Source organism: Quercus lobata, chromosome 3, assembly GCF_001633185.2.
Source record: "Quercus lobata isolate SW786 chromosome 3, ValleyOak3.0 Primary Assembly, whole genome shotgun sequence".
Classification (NCBI taxonomy): Eukaryota; Viridiplantae; Streptophyta; class Magnoliopsida; order Fagales; family Fagaceae; genus Quercus; species Quercus lobata.
Genome location: NC_044906.1, coordinates 71,731,245 through 71,757,394, shown reverse-complemented (window position 1 = coordinate 71,757,394; position 26,150 = coordinate 71,731,245). Strand labels below are relative to the sequence as shown.

General features: G+C 35.4%; 1 protein-coding gene across 7 annotated transcripts; it reads left to right on the top strand.

Annotated features, from left to right (window-relative positions):
- The first annotated feature begins 1,185 nt into the window (after positions 1–1,185).
- LOC115978908 (erlin-1-like) lies at positions 1,186–26,150 on the top strand. 7 transcript variants are annotated; one of them, XM_031100822.1, is made up of 9 exons: positions 1,186–1,247; positions 22,106–22,226; positions 22,314–22,381; positions 22,462–22,521; positions 22,630–22,788; positions 23,188–23,334; positions 23,721–23,935; positions 24,024–24,132; positions 24,358–24,665. In XM_031100822.1, the coding sequence occupies exons 1-9, from the start codon at positions 1,245–1,247 to the stop codon at positions 24,484–24,486; spliced, it is 1,011 nt and encodes a 336-aa protein (XP_030956682.1). In that variant the 5' UTR covers positions 1,186–1,244; the 3' UTR covers positions 24,487–24,665. The 7 variants fall into 7 exon arrangements, with proteins under 7 accessions (XP_030956682.1, XP_030956679.1, XP_030956678.1 ...); XM_031100819.1 differs by lacking the exons at positions 1,186–1,247; positions 24,358–24,665 and adding exons at positions 20,568–20,867; positions 25,698–26,150; XM_031100818.1 differs by lacking the exon at positions 1,186–1,247 and adding an exon at positions 20,568–20,831 and having other exon boundaries at positions 24,358–24,666.

Genomic DNA, 26,150 nt, shown 5'->3' with positions numbered 1-26,150 from the left:
AGGCATGGGTTTGTTAGACGCTGAATTCCGTGTTACTGTGTTGGCTGCTTTTTTCCTGACCCTGCCCGCTACACTCGGCTTGTTCCTTTCTTTGGGCATTTAATGAAGTGTCGAGGAGGAGGTCGTCCTCGGCAGTGGCCCTCCTCGGCTTGGGCTGTGGTCCTTAAGATAAACTGGGTCTGGGCCGGGGCTACACTTTCTTCGGCCCCACATTATTACTTTTCAAATTAAATTCTCATGTAGAATTCTTCTAAAAAAACTCTCATGTAAGTTAAGGTAATCAAAGGATTAGATGATTAATAAAATAAGAATTAAAAATAAATAAATAAAAGTGTTATATATTTCAAAAATGTAAGACAAGCACCAAGGGATTGACTAAGTGATTCCTAAGACCTCATACCATTTCTAGCGTGAGTTTGGATACCAACGTTTCTAGCGTTTATGTTTTTGGCTGGGTCTCACGATACTGTTCACTACCTAACCAAAAACACAAAAAACATGCATAGCAATAAGTTTTTAATTTTCAGTAAATAAGTAGTATCCAAATACACTCCTAGTACGAAAACTGTTGTCTCGTCTTGGAGCCACTCTCATAGGATTCTTCCACATAATAACCTAATGTTTGTGTTATAAAAAAAATTGAAACTCTAACATTTTCCAAGAATATTTGAATGTTTCTGTTATTCATCTAGGGCATCTCTAACTCTAAGTAGAGTTAGGGTGGTCACAGGACCACCCTAACCTGGAAAAAACAAATAATTATTGTGCATAAATTTTAAAAATTTTTTATTTTTAAAAAAGTTTTGTGATCACCCTAAATTTTTTTAGGCCCTATATAATTAAATTTTAAACAAAATTTAGCAACAAATTTAATTGTAGACTATAACTCTGTTAACGGTGGAAGACTTCTTGTTATTGCATCCTTCTGCATTTCTTGAGCTTCTTCTCTCCCCTTTTTTTTTTTAAAAAAAAAATATTTAAATTAACATTACGCTTTGCTCATATTCCACGCTTAAAAAAAAAAAAAAAAAAGCTGTCAAAAAAAAAAAAAAAACCCTATAAATATTAAATACCCCAATTCTAACCTGCTTGACGGACTAACACTACAATAACCAACCGCCATTATGGATTCAAATCAACCGAGACCCGTAACTCCACAGCCTCCTCAAGGCGGCCGCGGTGGTGGTGGCAATGGTTTCTCTGCTATTCTCGCAGTCTTCTTATCCTTTATCGCCATCTTCGTCATGGTATTATCAAACTATAAATATTCCACCGCCACTGCTTTGTTCTTTACTGCACCCTCACCACCATTACCAGTCCATCGCAATCTCTCTTTGATTTTATTTATTTCATTAGTGTTTGTTTCGCCATGGTACTATTCTTGTTGTTTAATGATTGAATAGATGCTTCATCATATATTCTTCTAAGCTAAGAAACATATTTACTTCAAAATCTCTTCTTTGGATATAAGTATCATCTTTCTCACTGTGTGTGGTTCTTGTATAGTTGTAGGTGGGATTCACATGTTCTGAGATTGAACATACATATAGTCAGATACATGTCAAACTATGACAAGTCAGGAGGAGGAAAAAACATAATTTGGTAAAAAGAAAAATTCTTTTGATTATAGATGTGATTTTAAAGATTTTGATGGATGTTATTTAGTCTGAGCATTTAGGTACAGTATTTAGTAGCTGTTTCTTAGGTTCTCCTCTTAAGATTCAACAATATGGACTTTTTCTCAAGAAATGGAAGTGTATTTTTTAGTTAAATAACCACATGGCTGAATCTTAAGATGAGAACTTAAGATACAGCACCTAAGGTACTATTCTTAAGTTTGTCCTATAGTCTAAAATCTAGAAGTAAACATAAATATTCAAGAATTGTTGTGTACTATGTTGTGTCAATGGCCATGCTTCTTAGGTTAAAAACATAGATATGTTTTTAAAGATTTTGATGGATGTTATTTAGTTGAAGTGCAAGATTTAGATACAATACTTAAGTGTTGTTCCTTAGGTTCCCCTCTTAAGATTCAACCATGTGGATTTTTTATCATGGGATGGAAGTGTATTTTTTAGTTAAGTAGCCACATGGTTGAATTTTAAGAAATTAAGGAACAACACCTAAGGTACTGTACCTAAGTTTTTTCCTATAATTTGAAATTCAGAAGTAAACATAAATATTCAAGAATTGTTGTGTACCATGTTATGTCAATGGCCATGCTTCTTAGATTAATTTCCATCTTAGTTATAATCATAGTTAAAGGGAAGCGAAATATTCTATGATTGTAGAATATCTATTAGATTATAAAATAGAATAGAGAAAAATGACTTCATATAGAATAGAACAGACAAAAATAATTCATGCAGCCAAAGCTAACTAATATGTTGAGAATCCATAACCTACCACAAAATTTGAGATTAAGACTTGTTGTTATTGTTGTTGTTAGTTGAAATCATAGTTTAATTTCTTCAATAGTATTTCAGGATCTGTACGTAATATGTGACTTAGAATTCATTAAATTGTTTTGGTATAAAAATGTGACTCAAGACTAATTCTAGTATTTGTTTCCCTTTATGGTGATGGTAGTATTTGTTCTGTGAGGACTTGCATTGTTGCAAGTCAGGTTCAACATGCATCAATATTGTCATTACATGATTATTACAGAGGTGCATCATAGTGAATAAAAGCTTATACCTTCTAGTAGAAATGCTTCAACATTGTTCTATTGCAAAAAAAAAAAAAAAAAAATGCTCTATCCTATTCTTAGTCTTCCACTTTATACTCCACTAACTGCAATATGTTATCCATCTAATTTTTTTTTTTCATTCCCCATTTTAAAAGTTGATTACTTTATAAAGAGAAAAAGGGACGTGGTTGATTACAAATGGTGGAGCATAAAATAGAACATAGTAAGAGTAAGACACAGGACTTTTACTCTGTCCATTTCACCTTGCATTACAAGCTGTGGTTCTAAAGTTCATTGTCATTTAATTATCAACATTTAAAAAAAAATTAAACTTAAAAGGAATTTACATTGTGGCACTGAGTATGCACTTGGGGTTGCAGGGTTATCTCTAAATTACTTTATTTGTAATTGTGTTGCATGAATGTTTTTAGGGATGTTTGGCAAATTACAAAGCTTGTTTAGTTTGATACAAGCTGAATTGAAAATGAGACTGTTAATCCAGTTTGTCTAGAATCAAAACCAGTTTTACTTAATATGCAGCTTGTGAAAATGTCGAATTTGTATGCATGTGAAAACACCAAAATTTAAAAATTTAATTTGCAGCGCATGATTTTTAAAGAACCACTTTGAAGATATGGGAATGTACTTAGTTCCCACTTTGAATAAGTTTTTTGAACAACAGAGTAACCAAACTATTAAAACTAGTTATGTTGTTCTTAGCTGCCTTTCCTGGTTTTGTGATTTGCAACATTCCTTTACTTATTGGTAATTGCTGCTGTCGGGGAGGCATACCTGAAAAAAGAAAACAGTGTAATAAATTCACATCTTATATATTTAATAATTTCATTAGTTCATTCTTGAAGATTTTTTATTATATTTTTTTCTTCTCAAAAAAAGAAGATAAAAGAGGTGTATACGGGGATATAAATAGAAACATCAAATGGAACCACAAAAAGAGATGGCCTCACTTTTCTTTTCTTTTTTTAGAAATAATTACAACATGCTGCTAACCCCGCAGGTCGAACCCTTTCCCCTCTCGACCCCCAAGCACTTTGTACATGGGAATGTGTCAATTCAGCTACAAGGCCTTTGGCAAAATAGCCTCACTTAATTGAACATGTTCCCCATTGCCTAATTGTCCCGCTGGTGCAACAAAAGAAAGAAAAACTTAGGCTGGACTTAGGGTTGGGCACTTGGGCTTGGGCTGACCAAGGGTACTATGATGACCATGTCAATGACCATATATATATATATATATATATATTTGGTAATATCCAAGATAATGTTCTATTCTCAGGGAACGAGTTTCATACTCTAGCTAGTGGGACTAATAGGTTTTTATATAGAGATTTAGCTTGCGTACATTGGAGCCGTTGGGATGATGGCACGTGTCACCATCTTGATAGATTTAGTGTAACTTAACATTAGACCCAAGCTTTGCCCTTTATATAGAAGGTGTGAAATTCTTTTTTTTTTTTTTTTTAATGTAAATCATACCTTAAAATTGGGTTTTTAAATATGCCTGGAGGTTAGAGCTACTTCCTTTGGTCGATCGATGGGATGTGCCTTAAGACGATGTTTCTCAAACTGCAATCGAGGGATAAGTTCAATCGTATTTGATGTGATTGAAGGTGAGTGAGGTGCAATTAATGTTGAAGGGAGGAGAGTTTGTTAGTGCATAAAGGGCTATTACTTTTGAGGAGATTTGTTTGTTATCATCGTGGGTGAGATTCCTTGATATTGGACCTAACCTCTAGGAGAGTTATGTTTGCTTATGAAGATTAGGCTAAGTCAATATGGGTGGTGGTTGAGGCTGGATATTGGAGATGGGTCATATTAATTGTGGGGCCCAATAATCTATGGGCCAGGCCCATTTGCTCGTGGAGAGTCTGAAGGCCCAAGCCGAGGAGAGCTATGGCCCAAGCCCGATAAACACGGAGCACAAAACTGTTTTGGAATACAGCCGAGGATAGTTCAGTCCTCGGCAGATCCAAAATCCTACCGGAATAAAGGGGTAAAATTGGAATTGGACTAAACTTGAAAAGAGACCTAAAATATCTTGGGAAAGTTACCCTTATGACCATTTCCAGATAAGACTCTGCATCTAGCAGAGCCGTATCCTCCAGCCTTATCAATCATCCCCCACAATTCTGGGATTAGACTGATGGGACAAGTATCAGTCTTGGAAATGTTGACCCTATACGTGGACGAAGGACAGTGGACGCAGGCTAGTATAAAAGGAAAAATAAGTAATCTAGGAAGGGGGTTGGGAAAAATGGCCAGAAACCAGAGCTTCCCAGCCCACCTCCAGGAGAAAGACTCCAGAGGTGTAGGAAAACTTAAACTTGTACGGACACCGCGAAAAACCCACCTCCTATCGATCAAGGCCTAGCCCTCCAAACCCACGCTCTACAAATGATATTGTTGGGGGTCTTTTCACGTGCGAACCCGACACTGTTACGGTCCGCCACGAATCGCGTCCTTACAATTGGCGCCGTCTGTGGGGAGGGCTTGTGCGTTGGTATAGGAAGTGGGTTGATAGAGTTTCTTCGTTATATCTAACCGTTGGTTATAGGGTTCTAGCATAAAGTTCTGTTAGGAACTACGTTTCTTGATTAGGAGCTTGGGTGAGGAGCTAACTCCCCTAAAGCCAAGATCCTGCACAAAGGGAAAACTAGGTTTTGGACAGAACCAAGGCATTGCATGGTCCTCGGACCCAAGCCTCAGGGGAAACCAACTACCTGGATGTAATGAAAACTAGGTTTTGGACAGAACCAAGGCATTGCATAGTCCACCGGACTCAAGCCTCAGGGGAAACCAACTACCTGGATGTAATGAAAACTAGGTTTTGGACAGAACCAAGGCATTGCATGGTCCTCGGACCCAAGCCTCAGGGGAAACCAACTACCTGGATGTAATGAAAACTAGGTTTTGGACAGAACCAAGGCATTGCATAGTCCACCGGACTCAAGCCTCAGGGGAAACCAACTACCTGGATGTAATGAAAACTAGGTTTTGGACAGAACCAAGGCATTGCATGGTCCTCGGACCCAAGCCTCAGGGGAAACCAACTACCTAGATGTAATGAAAACTAGGTTTTGGACAGAACCAAGGCATTGCATAGTCCACCGGACTCAAGCCTCAGGGGAAACCAACTACCTGGATGTAATGAAAACTAGGTTTTGGACAGAACCAAGGCATTGCATAGTCCACCGGACTCAAGCCTCAGGGGAAACCAACTACCTGGATGTAATGAAAACTAGGTTTTGGACAGAACCAAGGCATTGCAGTTCTCGGACCCAAGCCTCAGGGGAACCAACTACCTGGATGTAATGAAAACTAGGTTTTGGACAGAACCAAGGCATTGCATGGTCCTCGGACCCAAGCCTCAGGGGAAACCAACTACCTGGATGTAATGAAAACTAGGTTTTGGACAGAACCAAGGCATTGCATGGTCCTCGGACCCAAGCCTCAGGGGAAACCAACTACCTGGATGTAATGAAAACTAGGTTTTGGACAGAACCAAGGCATTACATGGTCCTCGGACCCAAGCCTCAGGGGAAACCAACTACCTGGATGTAATGAAAACTAGGTTTTGGACAGAACCAAGACATTGCATGGTCCTCGGACCCAAACCTCAGGGGAAACCAACTACCTGGATGGGGAACCCACTATTTTAAAAAAAAAACTATGGCACATAAACCTCAAAATTCATCTGAAGAGAGCTCCGCGTTAACAGATGGGTTAATACCTTGATTGCGTGGGTTCCCCGGTCTACCCTCTGATCCCCCAATATCAAAGGGGTTGATGCGATACGGCGCAACAAATTATCCAAAAGCGCAACAAAAGCCCCTCGCTACTCGGCTACCCTCTTGGACGAATTACCTAGAGTTTATCGTACTCGGACATCGCTCTAGCACGCATCGCGCAGCACTTAGCCGTTATCCCGGTTAGTTCCAGGAGTTTAATTTATTGATGATTAATCTTGTTACGCTTGATAATATTTGTAAGTCTAAACTAGTAGGAATCTGTGTTAAGGCGTTTCTCTGCCTAGAATATCATTAAGGGCAAGCTCATATTTAATATTCATGCATAAAGTAGTGGTTACGGAGAAGAAAGATATGTATAGAGAAATAGACCCATATTTTATTAAGACAAAAGAACAGTACAGTGTACAATGGAAAGCTGAAACAAAACCTACATCGAAGCTAACTACGTGAGTAACGAAGAATACAAGAGAGTGAAGATAAAGCCGAGGAGGCAGTTCAGAGGAGAGGTTGGCTTCTGCCTCGAGACCTTATTCCTCCTCCATGCTTTTGCACGCCCGTAACTCAGGCAGCAAAAGAACCTGACCTCAGGCTAACACCATCTACAGAAAAGGTGCAGGGAGCCGGAAGTTGGGAAGCCCCCGCAAAAATCTGCCTACCACAAAGTAGACAGTGCTGATGGCGAAAATTCCTTTTTCTGACATACCAAAAATCTGGCATGACCAGAACCTGCTTCGGGTTTTGATTAAAAGAAGGAGGAATACCATCTTCCTCCCCTCAAGATGGAGGACTGGCTTAAATCTGTGCCATCCTTGTCCATACCATATCACCTTGAGGATTCGGTGCCTCTGAAGCGTACGGAGACCTTTCGTCCCTATCCAAGCCTCAAACATCTTGCTTTGGGGCAGTGGCACTAGAAAGAGGGATCGCGGATATGGAAGAAATATAGTTCTGAAGGGAACGGGAGAGTTCATGTGCAAGTGAAGTGATCCCCTATCCCATTTATACCCAGAAGTAAACCGGTGGCATTTAATTCGCGCAGCGTCCCAAGGAACGCTACAGACAAAACGTCTCTGGCTCGATTTCCAACGTCGTCTGCAACCCTGAGGCTAAAGGAGTCTCGAGAAGGTGCACCTCGAACACTGGGACGCCAAAAGGTACCGCGTGATCAAAGGTTATGGAGACACCTCTTAATTTGTGGGCCCAGTAAATTCGCGGCCCAGGCCCGTTTAACATAGGGGCCCAGGGACAGAACCAAGGCCTTGCATGGTCCTCGGACTCAAGCCTATGGGGAAACCAAGTACAAAAAATTATAAAAATTACAAGTTTTGGACAGAACCAAGGCCTTGTATGGTCCTCGGACTCAAGCCTATGGGGAAACCAAGTACAAAGAATTATAAAAATTACAAGTTTTGGACAGAACCAAGGCCTTGTATGGTCCTCGGACTCAAGCCTATGGGGAAACCAAGTACAAAGAATTATAAAAATTACAAGTTTTGGACAGAACCAAGGCCTTGTATGGTCCTCGGATCCCAGCCAATGGGGAAACCAAATACTTGGATAAGACAAGGTTTGAATCTCGTAAGATGGGTTACTTGGTAAGAATGTCAAGTCACCTCATCCACGGCTTGAACACCATAAAAGGTTAAGGCCAGTTAAGGTGTAAGGAAGGGAGTGGAACGGCCCAGCACTTAGTCATATTAGAAGGCCGCTCATTTGGTGGGTGATATATCTTCAAATGGTTGTTCCATACATGACATCAAGCCTTCGTTTTTCTCCTCGGCTAGCATGGGGTAAGTATGACTCTTCACTGATCGGCCTTATTATGCCAAGCATTTCTATTAAAGTTATGGTAACATCTTTTTATTATCAAATCTTTTGGTTTTAGTCGTCATTGATTTAGATGCTATATTATTGTGCCGAGCAGCGTTTGTAGATCCAAAAAAAAAAAAAGGCATAGAGACAAAACATGCGAAATAAAATAACAACGATTTTTATTAATACGAAAAACTATTACAATGTACAAAGAGGGGCTCGAACGAGCCTATGCAAAATGTGAACTGCCTAAGCGACGGTTACATCCGTAGTATAGATAAGTAAACTCCCAGGCATCTTTTAAACTCGTCTTCAAAGTCTCTCCAATCTTTGCCTCAATACCGCTCATATTATGATAAGAACCTTCTTTGGGAGGAAATGGCGGAGAAGGAAATAGTAAGGAAGAAATCAATGAAGAAGATGGAGGAGATGAATGAAGAAGATGGAGGACATGAGTAAAGAAGGAGGAGAAGAAGAGAGAAGAGATGAAAGGAAAGAAAAAGGAGCAAAAGAGGGAGAAGTGAAAGCACCAGGGTGGAACTGGTGCTGGGAAGACTAAGAAAAGGAGACGGAGAATAGCCCCAGTGAAGGAAGAGGGGAAGAAGTAGAGACACTTAGTCCCTGCCTCGATCCTGACTCCCAACACACTGGAGCCATACTAGGTATGCTCATAGGAGAGCGGTTGGTACTGATGATGGGTGTTCTCGACTCAGTCACGCCGAAAGTTTGACGTGACGAGTCCCTGCTTCGGATTTTGACTGAAAGGAGGGTGAGGTTGATTTTGAGTCTTCGCCACCCCTGTCCCGATTGAGCCGTAATGAGCTTTATTGGAACATGGCGTTTATAAAAGGGTTTTGGCTCTCGCATCGCTCGTCGTTATGGTAAAGTGTATCACGATTTAGTGCGTAAACCCTTCGGTAAAATGAACCCTGGGGGAGGCCAAATATTTCAAATCTCAGAAAGATGAGAAGGAATTATTTACGAAAACAATAACCTCCGCCCTTCCTTCTTATACTGAGGGGGGAGCGGGAGACATTTAATAGGTTCAGATATCCAAAGGAATCTGCCAACACGAACATGCCGGTTCCGTTTCTCCACCCCATCAAAACAAACCACCGAATTAAAGCAGTCTCGTAAATAGTGGTCATTAAAAGTGCGTTTTGGATACCCAAACGATAAGAACGCATCAAGCGCGAAAACAAAAAACTGTCTCATAGACCGGTGCATTTCTTGGACGGATGAAGAGCCGCCAGCATTATTAATAGGCCAAATTGATTGGGCCGTAGGAAGAGGTTCGGCATCACCAAAACCCCCCTTTCCAACCAAGAGGTTGGACAGCCGGGTTTTGAGGGGCTATTGTGGGGCCCAATAATCTATGGGCCAGGCCCATTTGCTCGTGGAGAGTCCGAAGGCCCAAGCCGAGGAAAGCTATGGCCCAAGCCCGATAAACACGGAGCACAAAACTGTTTTGGAATACAGCCGAGGATAGTTCAGTCCTCGGCAGATCCAAAATCCTACCGGAATAAAGGGGTAAAATTGGAATTGGACTAAACTTGAAAAGAGACCTAAAATATCTTGGGAAAGTTACCCTTATGACCCTTTCCAGATAAAACTCTGCATCTAGCAGAGCCGTATCCTCCAGCCTTATCAATCATCCCCCACAATTCTGGGATTAGACTGATGGGACAAGTATCAGTCTTGGAAATGTTGACCCTATACGTGGACGAAGGACAGTGGACGCAGGCTAGTATAAAAGGAAAAATAAGTAATCTAGGGAGGGGGTTGGAAAAAATGGCCAAAAACCAGAGTTTCCCAGCCCACCTCCAGGAGAAAGACTCCAGAGGTGTAGGAAAACTTAAACTTGTACAGACACCGCGAAAAACCCACCTCCTATCGATCAAGGCCTAGCCCTCCAAACCCACGCTCTACAAATGATATTGTTGGGGGCCTTTTCACGTGCGAACCCGACACTGTTACGGTCCGCCACGAATCGCGTCCTTACATTAATGTATTGGTGCTCTGTTCAGTTCATTATTGATCATATTGCATGAGTGAGATTCGTTACTTGAGGAGGGTGAGTTCTAAATTCTAATACGATTGTACGAGAGTTCAAATGAGTCCATCTTAGGCTAAAGGGCTTAAAGTCGATATCTAAATATTTTTTATAAATATGATAAAATTTCAACTTATGGTGTCCACTTTATAATAATGATTACTCTTTCTTATTAGGACAAGACACTACTCAATTTTAGTGTAGACGGAGTTCAAATATAGATCACTTATTCCACGATAAAAAACTTTACCGATTAAGTTAACTAAAATTCATAATATATCTCAATAAATATATAGGCTCACATATTGAAGATATCAACAAAATATCTGGAAAAAAAAATGAGTTGGAAAAAGTATAACAAAAATAGGTTAAAATGCAAAACTCATCCTCAAAGTTTCATTATAATTCATTTCAACCAAGTTTATTCAATTAAGGTCTTTCTGTCAACTTTTATTAAATTTTTTATAAAAAAATTATGGAAAATATTTTTCAATCATCATTAATTTTTTTTAATTTAAAAAATTTGAAGACAAAAAATTACAAAATTTAGATAATTAACGGTACATTTAATAGAAGTTGATGGAGAAGTCATAATGAAATAAACTTGAAATTTAGAAGACTGAAATGAACGAAAACAAAGTTAAAAGACTTAAATGAATTCTAATAAGATATAGAAGATGAATTTTACATTTTGGTCATAAAAAAATCTCCAAAAAGGTAGGGAGTTTTTTTTTTTTTTTTTTTTTTTTTAAAAGCTAGGGAGTTTTATTTAGATATATAACAGGTCAAGCAATTGTAGAGCAGGTTGGACGCGCATTATATTAAAGAGATGGCATTAGGTTTAATAAAATAATCAAATATTAATTACAACGAAAATATTTGACCATGGGATCTATTCGATTTTATTGATTAAAAAAAAAAATTAAAAACTTGTTAAGTTGAGTTCCATATTGAAAAAAACCTAGTTAGTTGAGCATTCACATCAGATCATCTAAAGTCTTCTAAAATAGAACTACAGTATAAATTTTACACATTTTGAACAAAAAAACACCTACATCAATGGGTGTAAAAATGTGTAAAACTGTGTATATATTTCCATGAGCTACAGTACCCATGTATATTTACACGGGTACTGTAGCTCGTTTATAATTATTTTATTAATTTCTTTTCTCTCTTTCTCATTTCATCACTTTTCTCTCATCTCAACTCTGCAAAGCCGATCAGCTTCTCCTTCTTCTTCAAAATCTTAGGCTTCGAAGACGATAGCTCGACGGCGATCTTACGCGACACGGACTGAGTCCGATCGGCGAGTTTGGGCGGCGAGTGAGTTGGGAACGCCGATCAGCCTCTTCAATCTAACAATCCGTTTGGAAACGGAGACAGTGACAGAGAATCGATCGGACATGGAGGGCGAGCGGGTCAAAGTTGTTGTGATTGTGTCGTTGTTGTTATGGAAGATCGGTGAATCATTGTTGTTGTGTCGTTGTTGTTGTGATTGTTGTTGTGGAAGATCGGTGAATCAGTGGCCGGATTTTGTTGAAGGGTGGTTGGCTGGGTATGGGTGTGGACAGAGAAGACGAAGTGATGAGTTTGTGCCAGAGAGGAGAGGGAATAAAATAATAAAAAATGTAAAAAGAATGAATATTTTATTAAATAAATGTGTAGAATAGATAAACTGATGTGAGTGTTTTGTAAAAGTGGATGTGTAAAATAGAAAAGGTAGGTTTTTTCTTGTAAAATAGACAGAAAATTTGCACGAGCTGATGTGGTTGCTCTCCTTTTGCCTAATGAATTTAAACGTAATATAATAATGTAAGCCATGTTAAGTGTTTATCCCAAATATTAATAAAAAAAAAATAGAAGTAGGGAGGTGTGACAGTTTCTTTAAAGTATAAACAAATAGTGTGAGAGTATACTACATTATGCCAGTGAGAATTTGAGTAAAGTTGTAATTAAATTTAAAATTTGAGTAAGATTGCTGGTATAGGTTTTTTATTTTTTATACTTTTTTTTTTTATTAAAAAATGGAGTCTCTGATATGTAGACTTATCGATCATATGTCACGTAATTAATAGGATAATACCAGGGATATATTATCAAAGTCTTGATATAACTATTGTTACGGGCACAACACACTCATTGAAGCACATCTCAAAGCTTTGAAACCACTCAACTCTCCCAAAATTGTAGTTACACCACACTGTAGTTTATGCCAATGTAGATAAGAATTACAAAATCATTACGAAATAAAATAAATAAGATAAGAATTACACCACACTGGTTAGCGCCGTATGAAATTAAACGCAATAAAATACTAATAATGAATTGCGTTAATTGTTAAGTGTTTCAAATTACAATGCTATCACTAAAATATACTCCATCAGTCCATTCTCATTATTAAACAGTAATCATTCCGAATACATTTGATGCAGTGTCTAACTCAGAGAGTCAGAGACCATTTTTTGGTGAACACAGCTCTGACTATTCAATCTTTCTTTGCTTTTCCTGACCAAATTGCCTCGCTAAAGAACAAGAATTTGGCATCAGCAAGTGGTATCTTTTATTCTTTTACATTACAAGAAGTGGGAGATAGTCAAAGACCACATGCAGGAATGGGTCCTAGTCCAAGAGCATTTTTTATTTGAATCTTTGAAAAAAAGGCTCAACGTAATAAGATTTTCTTTTACTTGAAAGTGATGGGCACGAGCACAAGGACAAGATTATACATCAGCAAAAGATACATTTGAATACAAAGAAGTTGGAGATTTTTCCACAGGAATGGGTCCCCAAACCAGGAGCTATCCCTTTTGAGTTTTGAGTCTTTGAAATATCATCAATTTTCTCTGAATATGGTGGCCGGGTGTGTTTGGAAAAAAAAAAATCATTTCTTTTCAAATACATCTATCTCATATTTTAAATTTAAAAATATATTTAATATTATGTTACTTAAAATTTTGAATAACGTAACATTATTTAAACTAATATATATAAATAAAAAGTTAAATATATTTATAGTGAAATAGAATATCCTACTTTGTGTCAACCCTTATATAAATAAATAAATAAATAAATATATATATATATATATATATATCATTTTATTAATTTGTGTTCGTAATGTCTCCTCTCATACATTTTGATAACATTGTTAAAAATATTTGAATTAAATATATTACAAGTCTCAAAGTGTGTTCACTGTTACATCACTTAAAATTTTAAGTAACAATTTTTTTCAAAAGGTAATTTTAAATAATGTGACACCGTATATTTTATTAAAATACTAAGAAAAAAAAATCTCTACTATGACATAGATGCATATAGAGAAGATCTTAGCTGGTGTCCACCGTCCACCCTCTTATATATGATCAGTTTATTAATTCATATGCGCAATGTCCCCTCTTGCACATTTTGATCATATTTTATAATAGACTTAAATTAAATATTACCACTTAATTAAAAGATATATTTAGTTTTACATCAACTAAAAATTCAAAAAACGTGACACTATACATCTTATTAAATATAATATATATATATATATATATATAATCTTTATAGTAAAAGTCTCTAGAAAGAATCCTAGTTTCTGTTCACACTAGAGTGTGTTATTATTAAGATGCAAGTGGAAAGAAGGAAAACAATGGGAGGAAAGGAAAGCAACTTCTTTGTTTGATTGAAGGGAAAGTAAAGAAAAAATGAAAATTAATATACATTTTTCGGCATTTTGGTAAACACCTATTTTTATCCATTATTATTTGAAACGTGGGTTATTCTAAAAGTTTTATAACTCAATTGTCATCTCTTGATATTTCTAATAGAAAAGTTCAAAATTCAAATAATTTTTCTCCTATTGTAATTTTTTTTTTCTTCTCCATGCAAATCAAACAAGGGAATATAAAACTTTTTTTTCCTTTCCACTTTTCTTTTTCTCCTTTCATATCCTAACTGACATACTAAAAAAATATATAAAATCATTCCTTTTTTCCTTTCTTGGCCAATCCTCATATCTTCTCCTCTCTCTCTCTCTCTCTCTCTCTCTCTCTCGTGCTGAAATTTCCTCTTCTCTCACTATTACCAAACACAGAAACACTGTGTTATTATTTTTATTTTTATTTTTTTTTTGAGAAACGATTAATTTCTTATTTGGTGCACGCAATGTTTCTTCTCACGCATTTTGATCATATTGTTAAGAGACTTAAACCCATGATCTAATTGTGATGGATCACATAAGGCCGGCAAATCATTAGACCCCTTTTAATTAATTATTTGCATGTGTTTTCAATCATTGAGCTTACACTGACTGACTGACATGTTAGTCCAAGCTGTACTGCATGTGGTCTAAGGGGGGTTGCAGCATTGTAGAGTAGTGATTTTAAACCATTTCAAAATTAAATAAAATTATGGACCCCGTGCGTTTGAAATAGTCTTCTAATTATCTTTTTTTGCTAATATATATTTTTTAAACCATAATTTATCTAGAGTAGTGATTTTTAACCATTTCGAAAATAGATAAAATTATGGGCCCCATGCGTTTGAAATAGTTTTCTCTCTAATTATCTTTTTTTGCTAATATATATATATTTTTAAACCATAATTTATCTAGAGTAGTGATTTTTAACCATTTTGAAAATAAATAAAATTATGGACCCCGTGCATTTGAAATAGTTTTCTCTTTAATTATTTTTTTTGCTATTATATATATATATATATATATATATATATATATATATGTGGGGCCCAATAATTTATGGGCCAGACCCATTTGCCCGTGGAGAATCCGAAGGCCCTAGCCGAGGAGAGCTATGGCCCAAGCCCGATAACATAGAGCACAAGACAGTTTTGGAATACAGCCGAGGACAGTTCAGTCCTCGGCAGATCCAAAATCCCACCGGAAAAAAGGGGTACAACTGGTATAGGACTAAACTTGAAAAGAGACCTAAAATATCTTGGGAAAATTACCCTTATGACCCTTCCCAGATAAGACTCTTCGCCTAGCAGAGCCGTATTCTTCAGCTTTATCAATCATCCCCAACAATTCCGGGATTAAACTGATGGGACAAATGTCAGTCTTGTAAAGGTTGACCCTACACATGGACGAAGGACAGCGAGCGCAGGCTAGTATAAAAGAAAAAGTAAGTGAATCTGGAAGGAGGCCATTCGACCTCCAGGAAAAGGACTCCATGGGTGAAAACACCTTAACTACACATGCTCATCACAGAAAAGAACCCACCGTTGGGTAACCGGGGTAAGACCTTAATGATCCTCGGATCAAGTCCGAGGATTCCAACCCCGCCGGATGCAATGCTGTAGGGCTTAAATGATCAAACCCAACTTCTTTTTCTGCACGAATCCTCTAAAATCAAGACCGGGACATCGTCCCGTGACCAACGGCTAGTTTTTCAAGCCCACTCTCTACAAATCATATTGTGAGGGATCTTTCATGTGCGAGCCCAACATCATCATTGGGCCGCAAAAGAATTGTGTCCTTACAATATATATATATATATATATATTTAAATCATAATTTATCTAGATATAATTGTATTGTTTCTCACTTTTAATAAATGAAGAAATTTATATAAAAAAATCAATCCAACCACACACACAAACAGTTATTCCTTCGTAACTTTTCCTTTAATTATTTATATTTTTATTATAATAGAAAATTATACACGAAGATTCCATGATGTTAATTGTCCTTTTACAAAAGGAAAGGGTCTTTTTAATTATCTATCTGTTGGAACAGTAATGAAATGTTTTGAAAAGTAATAATTAATTCATGAGATGGAGTGTGGTTGAAAGAAAAGTGGGGAAGATGATCCATCATTTTTTTTTTTTTTGGATTTGATTTAGTTCATTTTCTGATATAAAATAATGTTAATGAACAAATCTAAAATAAACATGGTGTTATTTTTTTGATAATAGAACAAATTTTATATCTCTTCCTTCTCCAAGAACGGTTTATAGAAGAGCCGAAATAGTGAATGAGAGTTTTTCCATTCATTAATTCCACAATTTTGGGGGGTTTTTGTGTTTGAATTTTGAGTCAAATATTCCTTGCATTCTAACAAAATATTCCCTTATTTCATTTTTAAGAAAGAAAAAAAAAAGGATGTTTTGTAATACTTAAAGATGAATCTTAACTTATCTCTACTAATTTTCGAATAATAGAAATCTATTCTAGTCATCATGGGCGCATTTGTTCAATTGACACGTATGAAGGAATCAATGCTAGACTTATTAGATCCTTAGCAATTCATGAGAGAATTCTTCATTGGAGGTTCCTAGAAAGCTGTCTTTCTATTGGATTGTGAGTCTCTTTATTAGCTCTTGCTTGTAGTGTACAATTTCATATTTATGCTCGTCATGTCCTTTATATGGAAATCAGAGGCCATGACACTATTCCTTTGACTAGTATTGAGGAGAATTTGACTCCACAAGAAATTGAGCAAAAAGCTGCTAAATTGGCTTATTTCTTGCGTGTACCAATTGAAGATAAGTAACAACCAACCATTCTTATTGGATTAGGGAATCTTTTTTTAGTGAATGATAAATCACTACAAGTGAGGGAGATACATGATTTAAATAATAGAAACAAGACTAAATAAAATTTGATCATTATGAGCTAATGGGGGTGTTTATTTCTTTGTCTTCATATACTTGCTTGGTGCGGAATTAAGTCAAATGTACCATTAATGAATTTTCAACTATCAAACAAAAATATTTAAGGTTTAAATTCCCCCTCTCTAAACTATCAAAAAATTTAAAAAAAAAAAAAAGAAAAAGAAAAAAAGAAAGTGAATTAGATAACACTGTGCACTTAAATTCACAAAGTTAAATTTATACAATAAAATATATCATCTCAAGGGGAAGGAGAGAATTGACGATGAAATTGTTCATTTCAACTTTTCAAGTTGTTAGGGTGGGAGGGGAACATAAAAATTCAAGAAAACAATAATAACAGCATTAGCATTTAGGGTGTAAAAACTCTCCCAATTGCTATTTTACCTCCCAAACCCTTAAAACCATACTCCATCTGGGTTTGTAAACCCAAAAGTTTTTACATCTTGTGAACAATAAGGTTGCACTTAAAATTAATATTTTATTCTCCCACCTCTCTCTCTCTCTCATCTGACTCTCACTATTTCTCTCTCTCTTCAATCATGCACGCCACATACTCTTTCTCCCTCTCTCTTTCCCAAATGCAGAAATGCTATCATACTTCTCTCTCTTCTCCTTTGTTGCCAATCTCTCTCGATGGTGGCATCAAGGTGGTGGCATGGTCGTGGCAGTGGTGACATGAGGTTTGTGGGTTGTGTGTTTTGTGGCATGGGTTTTTGCTAGGTTGTGGGGTGGTCCAATGGTTGTGGCACGGTGGTGGCATGGTCGTGGGTTTTGGTTGGGTGGCCAAACTCTGAATATTAAGAGTTCCTCCCACTCTCTCATCCTCTCAACTCTTGGGTTCCACAAGTGACAAGCCCACATGGTTGGATCTATCATGAGATGTCCTTATCTGTCATTGTGTTGGCTGTGTTTGGGTTGGCTGAATTTGTGTTTGGGTGGTCAGATCAATGGTGGTTTGGTGTTTGGGTGGTTGTGGGTTGGTGTTTTGGTGGCCGAATTGGTGTTTTGGGTGGGTTTTTTTTGTTGTTGTTGGTGGTGGTTGCTGGGGTGCATGTGGTGGTGGGGTGGTGGTTGCTACTGGTTTGTTGGAGAGACAGATACAAACCAGAAAGATAGAGACTGAGGAAGAGAGGAAAGAGAAAGATGAGAGAGGAAAGTGAAATAAATTTATTATTATTATTTTATTAGGTAATTTATATTAATTTATTGGGTTGCATGTAAGAATAAAAATAGAGATGTAGAGTGTATTGTAAAATAAAAATAGGTTGGTATAATAGATAAAGTAACTTTTTAGATGGTAAAATAGTGACTGGGATAGAAACCCGATTGCTAGTGCTCTAATGATGTGCAAATGATGTATTAACTAGAATTAGTGTGTAGCCTCATACATATGCACGGATACAATTAAAGACAATCACAATTATACATTTTTTTAAGAAGAGATTTAAATTATACATAGTATTAGCTTATATATATATATTTTTTTTTTATGAGGCTTACACTTTTTTTAAACCATATATATCTAAAATATGTAATAGTTTCTTATTTAGACCCTTCAATTTTTCCACCAAATTATTCATTTGTCATAAAAATTTTAAAAAATAAATAGACACGTGGAGGAAAATTAGATTCTAATCAAAATTCAATTTAAAATCTAATTGGATTTGGACTCTTTAATTTTTATACTCAAAAATTCAATTAACACAAAATTAAAAATTAAATAAAACACGTGACATAAAATTAATATAAATTAATTATTGTTAACAGATGTTTTAAGAAAACAAATTAAATAATATTACATGTTCAATTATGAGTTAAAATGTGCAATTATGCACAAATTCGTAGCGGTTTTATATAATTTTCTTGAAATGAAGTGGAGTCAATTGGAAACTGGAAAGAAATTTATATAGGAATTTATTTGCCAATTGCCAGCTTGCAGCATAATCTCTTCGTATCTTTCTGAAAGCTTTTCATCATCGCAATCAAGAAAATTCATTTTTGGCTCTTTGCAAAATCTAAGATTATCCTACGCGGGGCTACGTCCCTTCTGTACACCTATCAGGAGGTCGGTGGCTAACCAACGGACACAATTTGTGTGGGGGGTGAGTGTAATGATGTCTTTGCTGTCCTCCTTTGTCCTGTATGCCAGGCTAGTTTGTGTAGCACTGCGTTGCATCAGGAGCCCCTCTTACTTTTTGTCCATTTAATTAATACAATTTTACCTTTTCAATAAAAAAAATATTTTTTGAGATAAGAGATATTGCAAAAAAAAAAAAAATTAAATAAGGTAATTTCTTAAATTAAGAATTAAGAATTAAAATTAAATAAATATAGTAGACATAAAAAAATTAAAAATAAATTTATGTGCCATATATATTTAAAAAAAATATAATTACTTTTCAAATTAAATTCTTAAGTAAAATTCTTATAAAAAAATTTTCATGCAAATTAAGGTAATCAAAGGATTAGATGATAAATAAAATAAGAATTAAAAATAAATACCAAAAAAGTGTTATTTAAAAAAATATAAAGTAATCATTAAAATGTTGACTAAATAATTCATAAGAGACCTCATAATATTCATTCGTGATAAAAAAAACCTTATACCCTCATCTTTAGAGCCACTCTTATATAAAATTTGTTTTATGTAATAGCCTAATATTTGTGTTATAAAAAAAAAAAAAATTAGAACTCAAATATTTTCCTAGGTATTTGAGTATTTGTGTTATTCATGTAGGAAGACTTCTTGTTATAGCATCCTTCTTTCTATAAGAATATTCACAAGTCACAACAAAAATTGTTATCCCAAACTATTTTACTATTCTTTTTTTTGGAAAGCCCTATTTAATATATCCCATTTTACTATTTTATTCTAAAAAATTATTTTATCAATTATATCATACTATTTTTTAATCCATTTAACATTCAAACTCTACTTATCAAAAAAAAAATCAAACTCTATTTTTTTTTCCAGTTTATTTAAATATTTTTTTTCCCTCTCTCTCTCTCTCTCTCTCTCTCTTCCTTTTGGTCTCTCTCCCTCAACCTCCAGCACAAGAACAGATAAAAAAAAAAAAAAGAAAAAAAAAAAAATCAGCAAGGTCTCTCATGGGTTTAACGCCACCACCGTTAAACCACCGTCAAACCAAAACCAAATTAAACCACCATCAAACAACGCCACCACCATCAAACCAAAACCAAAACTACATTAAAAAAAAAAAACCATCAAACCATCAAACTCAACGATCAACCCATTTAAAAAAATCACTGTCGGCGCCATCGGAGCTCCGATTCAAACCCATCGGAGCCATCACCAGCAAACCCAGCCCTCACGCCGATCCAAACCCACCACCATGCCCAGATCAACCCATAACCCTCACGCCCAGATCAACACAGAAACCCACAAATCCATAGCAACCCCATCGGAATCCATAACAAACCCATCGGAATCCATAGCAAGCTGATCTGAGATAGAGAGGAAGTAAGTGCTGAGATTGAATGGGCTTCGGGTTTGAAGAGGAGAGAGCAGAACGAAGTAGAGAGAAATTGGAGAGAGAAAGTGAAATGAAATGAGAGAGAGAGAGAGAGAGGAGAGAGAAGAAGCATAGACAAATAAAAAACTAATTTTTATTATACAATACTGCTACATACTGCTACAGTACCATCTTATAAAAAGATTGTAAATTTTTTTGCAATGGGATGATTTTGCAAGTCCGGCTATTGGGGCTTTTAAATACCCCAAATTCTAACCTGCTTGTCGGACTGACACTGCAATAACCAACCGCCATTTATGGATTCAAATCAACCGAGACCCGTAACTCCACAGCCTCCTCAAGGCGGCCGCCGTGGCGGTGGCGGTGGCAATGGTTTCTCTGCTATTCTCGTAGTCTTCTTATCCTTTATCGCCATCTTCGACATGGTATATATTTGAATAGTGTTTGTTTCGCCATGGTATTATTCTTGTTGTTTAATAATTGAATAGATGCTTCATCATATATTCTTCTAAGCTAAGAAACATATTTACTTCAAAATCTCTTCTTTGGATATATGTATCATCTATCTCACTGTGTGTGGTTCTTGTATAGTTGTAGGTGGGATTCACATGTTATGAGAGTGAACATGCATATATTCAGATACACGTCAAACTATGACTAGTCAGGAGGAAAAAATATATAATTTGTTAATATGTTTTAGATATGTTTTTAAAGATTTTGATGGTTGTTATTTAGTCTGAAAACTAGAAGTAAACATAACTATTCAAGAATTGTTGTGTACCATGTTATGTCAGTGGCCATGCTTCTTAGATTAATTTCTATCTTAGTTATAATCATAGTTAAAGGAAAGCGAAGTATTGTGTGATTGTAGAATATCTATTAGGTTATAAAAAAGAACAGAGGAAAATGACTTCCTGTGGCCAAAGCTAACTAACATGTTGAGAATCCATAGCTTACCACAAAATTTGAGATTAAAGACTTGTTGTTATTGTTGTTGTTCGTTTAAATCATAGGTCAATTAAGCTTTTATTATTTTTCATAAAATCCGTGTTGCTATTGCTATTTTGTATCAATCTCTTGGCATTGTAAATTTCTTCAATGGTATTTCAGGATTTGTACGTAATTGTGTTGCCTGAATGTTTTTAGGGATGTTTGGCAAATTACAAAGCTTGTTTAGTTTGATACAAGCTGAACTGAAAATGAGACTATTAATCTAGTTTGTCTAGAATCAAAACCAGTTTTTGTTAACATGCAGCTTGTGAAAATGTCAACTTTGTATGCATTTGAAAACACCAAAATTTAAAATTTTAATTTGGAGGGCATGATTTTTAAAGAACCACTTTGAAGATATGGGAATGTATTTAGTTCCCACTTTGAATAAGTTTTTTGAACAAAAGAGTTAACCAAACTAAAAACAATTAAAACTAATTATGTTGATCTTGGCTGCCCAGCCTGGTTTTGTGATTTGCTGCTGCCAAGGAGGCATACCTGAAAAAGGAAAATAGTGGATTAGTGTTTCTTTATGGAGTGACTATAAAATTTACTTACTATATGCTAGCTTGTATAAAATTTTAGAATTGTTCTGAACCTCAGCCACTGGAATTAGTGTTTATATCATTTTATTTGAGTTTGAAAATCTCTGACATGAATATAAATTTTACAGATGATGAATCAATCACCATCAACTATTAGGAATGGTTTGTCCATTCTGCACCAAGTTCCAGAAGGCTATGTTGGGGTTTACTGGAAAGGAGGTGCCCTTCAAAAGACGATTACAGATCCAGGTTTGACTATGGTCCCTTCTTTATGATTTTCATTCAGTAGTTGCTTTCCTAGAACTTATGGAATTTCTGCATGCACTTAATTTTCAGGTTTTCATCTGAAGCTGCCTTTTATAACCCATTATGAGCCTGTTCAAGTAACCCTTCAGACAGATCAGGTAAATTTGATGTGATGAAAATTGAGGAATTTCATCTTGTCAGTCTAATGCTTAAATCTTTCATGTGAGTATAATTGCAGGTTAGGGATATTCCCTGTGGTACAAAAGGAGGTTTCATGATCAACTTTGAGAAGATAGAGGTACAGCTACTAGATGTTGCTCTTTATTAACATTATGGTTTACAAATTACAAGTGGTCTAAGGTTTGAAATGCTCAGCTTATATGCACTGATTATAATGCCTTTTCAGGTTGTTCACCGGCTTCACAAGGACCATGTGCATGACACTCTGCTGAACTATGGGGTGCAGTATGACTATACGTGGATATATGACAAAATTCCTCATGAGATCAATCAGTTCTGCAGCTCTCACTCTCTTCAGCAAGTCTACATTGATGTTTTTGATCAAGTATGGATGCTAAAGAAAACATACCCTTTAAAGCCATAAATGAAAATATTTTGGGAGCTTCCAATTTAGCTTTACAGTATACGAAGTCTTACGAGTTCTGATAAAAGTAGTGTACTTTTCTTCTTCTGCTTTAGTTGTTTAATCTGATAGATTGTTTAACGTATTGAAATCTTTAACTTATATTTGAACAATCTTAACTTAGTAGTGCTGTGTTGATTTCCAAGGATTATTTCTCTTCAGGAATCTATGTTGGTGTTAAGTTGCCAGCATTATTAAGGAGTTCCTTATACTTCATATAGTTGTGTAACATTATGGTACCATGAGCTAGTGTAGTGGTTATCAAATCCTTTTCTATCTATTTATTTCATGCTATATTGACAAAGCTTGTAACTCTCACAGATTGGCGAAAAGATGAAAGATGCTCTCCAAGGTGACTGCACACAATATGCTCCAGGTATTGAAATCATGAGTGTTCGTGTTACAAAGCCAACCATCCCGGAAAGCATAAGACGCAATTTTGAACAAATGGAAGAGGAACGCACTAAGGTTCAGTTTCTTTTTCCTGAATATGAGAGAAGGTCCTTTTACTTTCTTTTGTTTTCCTCTGTTAGTTAAGCAAAGCAAATACACACGCAGACCCACCCACAATATGATTCTTAATTTGCAGATTCTTTACAAATTAAATGTTATTTTAATGTATGTTTATTATTTGAAATTATGGCCTGAACATTGAGTTTACCCTTGAAAACAGTTAGCCTTGGTCCTATGAGCATTCAATATTACAATCCTTTTTTTGTTGCTTATATCCAAACTTTATACATGCATTTGTTTGCACCCACACCCAGTCAATGAAAAACATATTGGATAATAGTAAGCCTTTGAAGTTAATAGAGTGCATCATTCTATGTTTTATGTTGATGTTACTTTGTTAGGTCTTAATTGCTATTGAGAAACAGAGGGTGGTTGAGAAAGAGGCAGAGACAAGTAAGAAAAAGGCTATTAGTGAAGCTGAGAAGATTGCAAATGTGAGTAAGATCCTCATGGAACAGCAGTTGATGGAAAAGGATAGTGCCAGGAAGCAGCAAGAAATTGAGAACCAGATATACATGGCTTGGAAAAAGAGTTTGGCTGATGCATATTTCTACCAGTAAAAGCTTGATTCACTTTTCAGTTTAAAAGATATGAATATGGTATTATAGAAATGACTAATGATATTGCTCTCTCTACATTTATAGTGTACTGAAGGAAGCTGAAGTAAACAAGTTGAAGCTGACACCGCAATTTCTTGAGCTTAAATTCATCGAGGCCGTAGCTGATGATACAAAAATTTTCTTTGGGGAAAAGGTCTTTCCCTCTCTCTTGTGTGTGTGTGTTGGTGTGGGGTGTTGTGTATGCAAGCTTTACTTAATGATTCTTTCCTATAGAGACCTAGGATCTGTTTAGATACCGTTTATTGCTGAAAACTGAAAACACCGTAACAAAATAATTTTTAAATGTGTGAATAGTATTGTGAGATCTAGTTTTGAAGTTGTTTTTGCTTAAAAAAATACTTACGGGTCCCGTGAACAGTGCATGAGACCTACTAAAAACGCTGAACCAAACGTGCACCTAATATGTTTTTGGATCAAAGGCTGCTTGGGAACTTCCTGCAAGAGTTATCTAGGAATGTGTCTGAAGAGGAGAAAATCAACAGCTTAATTTTTTTTATCCTACATTTCTTTTTTTGATTTGTCGGCTCTATCAACATATTGTATTGTAATACCTAGGTGATATAGCATTATTACAAGCATGTTACCAAGTAGGGAAAGTAAATGTTTATCTGTATATATTAAAAGGATTCAGAAAGTTAGTTATTACTTTTTTTTCTGTCAAAAATACTCCTAAATTAATTAACCAACAACTTAAAAATGGGGTTAAAATAATAAATTGACAAAAGAAAGTTAGTTATTATTTTTTTTACTGTCAAAAATACCCCTACCTAAAACTTAAAAATGGGGTTAAAATAGTAAATTGACAAAAATAATAAATTCCTATTTTTACGTTAAAATACCTTCCTATTTCTAATAAACTCCTACTTTTACGTTAATTTAAATTCCTACTTCTACTCTCTAACTCCCTACAAAATAGAATCACTCTTTTGTTAGTTTTAAAACTCCTCAAATTTACAAAACTCACCCCATGTATTATTATTATTATTATATATATTTTTTTTGTGATTGAAAAAAGTGGAAATCCCAAATTATAATAAATGCAAATTATTAATCTTTACCTAAAAAATAGAAAGCGCGCGTGCTCAGAGGCTAGTTATTATTATTATTATTATTATATAAAATCGAAACCTCTTAAACTCCCACAATTTTCAACATCATTGCTATTTTCTTTTTCTTTTTATTTTAGATTCTTTTTATTTTAGGTTTTATATCTTATATATTTATTATTTCTCTTCAACGTGTAATTATCTTATCAAGTATTACAATAGTTTAGTTTAAATAAAACTCTATTAGATATATGTTTTAAGAGCTTGAAATTCTACTTCAACTAAAATTCTATAACAAAAATTTCAACAAATTTACACCTCATTAATATTTTTTTTAAGTTAAAAAAAAAAAAAAAAAAACTTTTAGGGTTTCTTCCTTTCTTGCATAAGAACTCTGAATGGCACCAACACAAACATAAACCCTGATTTTTTTCTTTTCTTCTTGCATTCAAACCTCCCTTTACAGAACCAACACAAATATTAAACCTCATTAGTATCTTTGCGTTCCACTCCTCGGTGGAGGTTGATTTTCCACTCCCTCTTTGTTTCTTGGAATTGATATATAGATTGCTTTTCTTTTCTTTTCTTTTTTGATGAGACTTGCATATGCAAGAGTGTTCCCATATAGGGGTTTTTTTTTGGTGGTTTTTAGATTGGCGGCAATCAGCAAAGAGAGAGAGAGAGCAAACTAAGTTAAAGAGCAGCATTGTGACTACTCATATTCAACAATTGGGAATGTTTTATCCAGCAGAGCCTAAACATCAAATTTAGTATGTTGATTTATTGTATTTTATCCAACACAAATTTCGCACCTGATCTTTTTATTGTAGAACTTTATAATTTAAAATTTAAAAACAAGAAGCATGAAGCAAGAAGCAAGAAGATGACCTTCCTAAATTTGGTGGTGAGTCACTACTTCTGTCTATGAAATCAATCTTTTGTGTTCATTATGCTATAGGCAATCATGATTAAAAGTGAACACATTTAGCATCTGAATTTAAAATATTTTATTCCATTTTGTAGAATTCAATAGGTGTGTTTAGCATCTGAATTTAAAATATTTTATTCCATTTTGTAGAATTCAATAGGTGTGTTTAGCATCTAA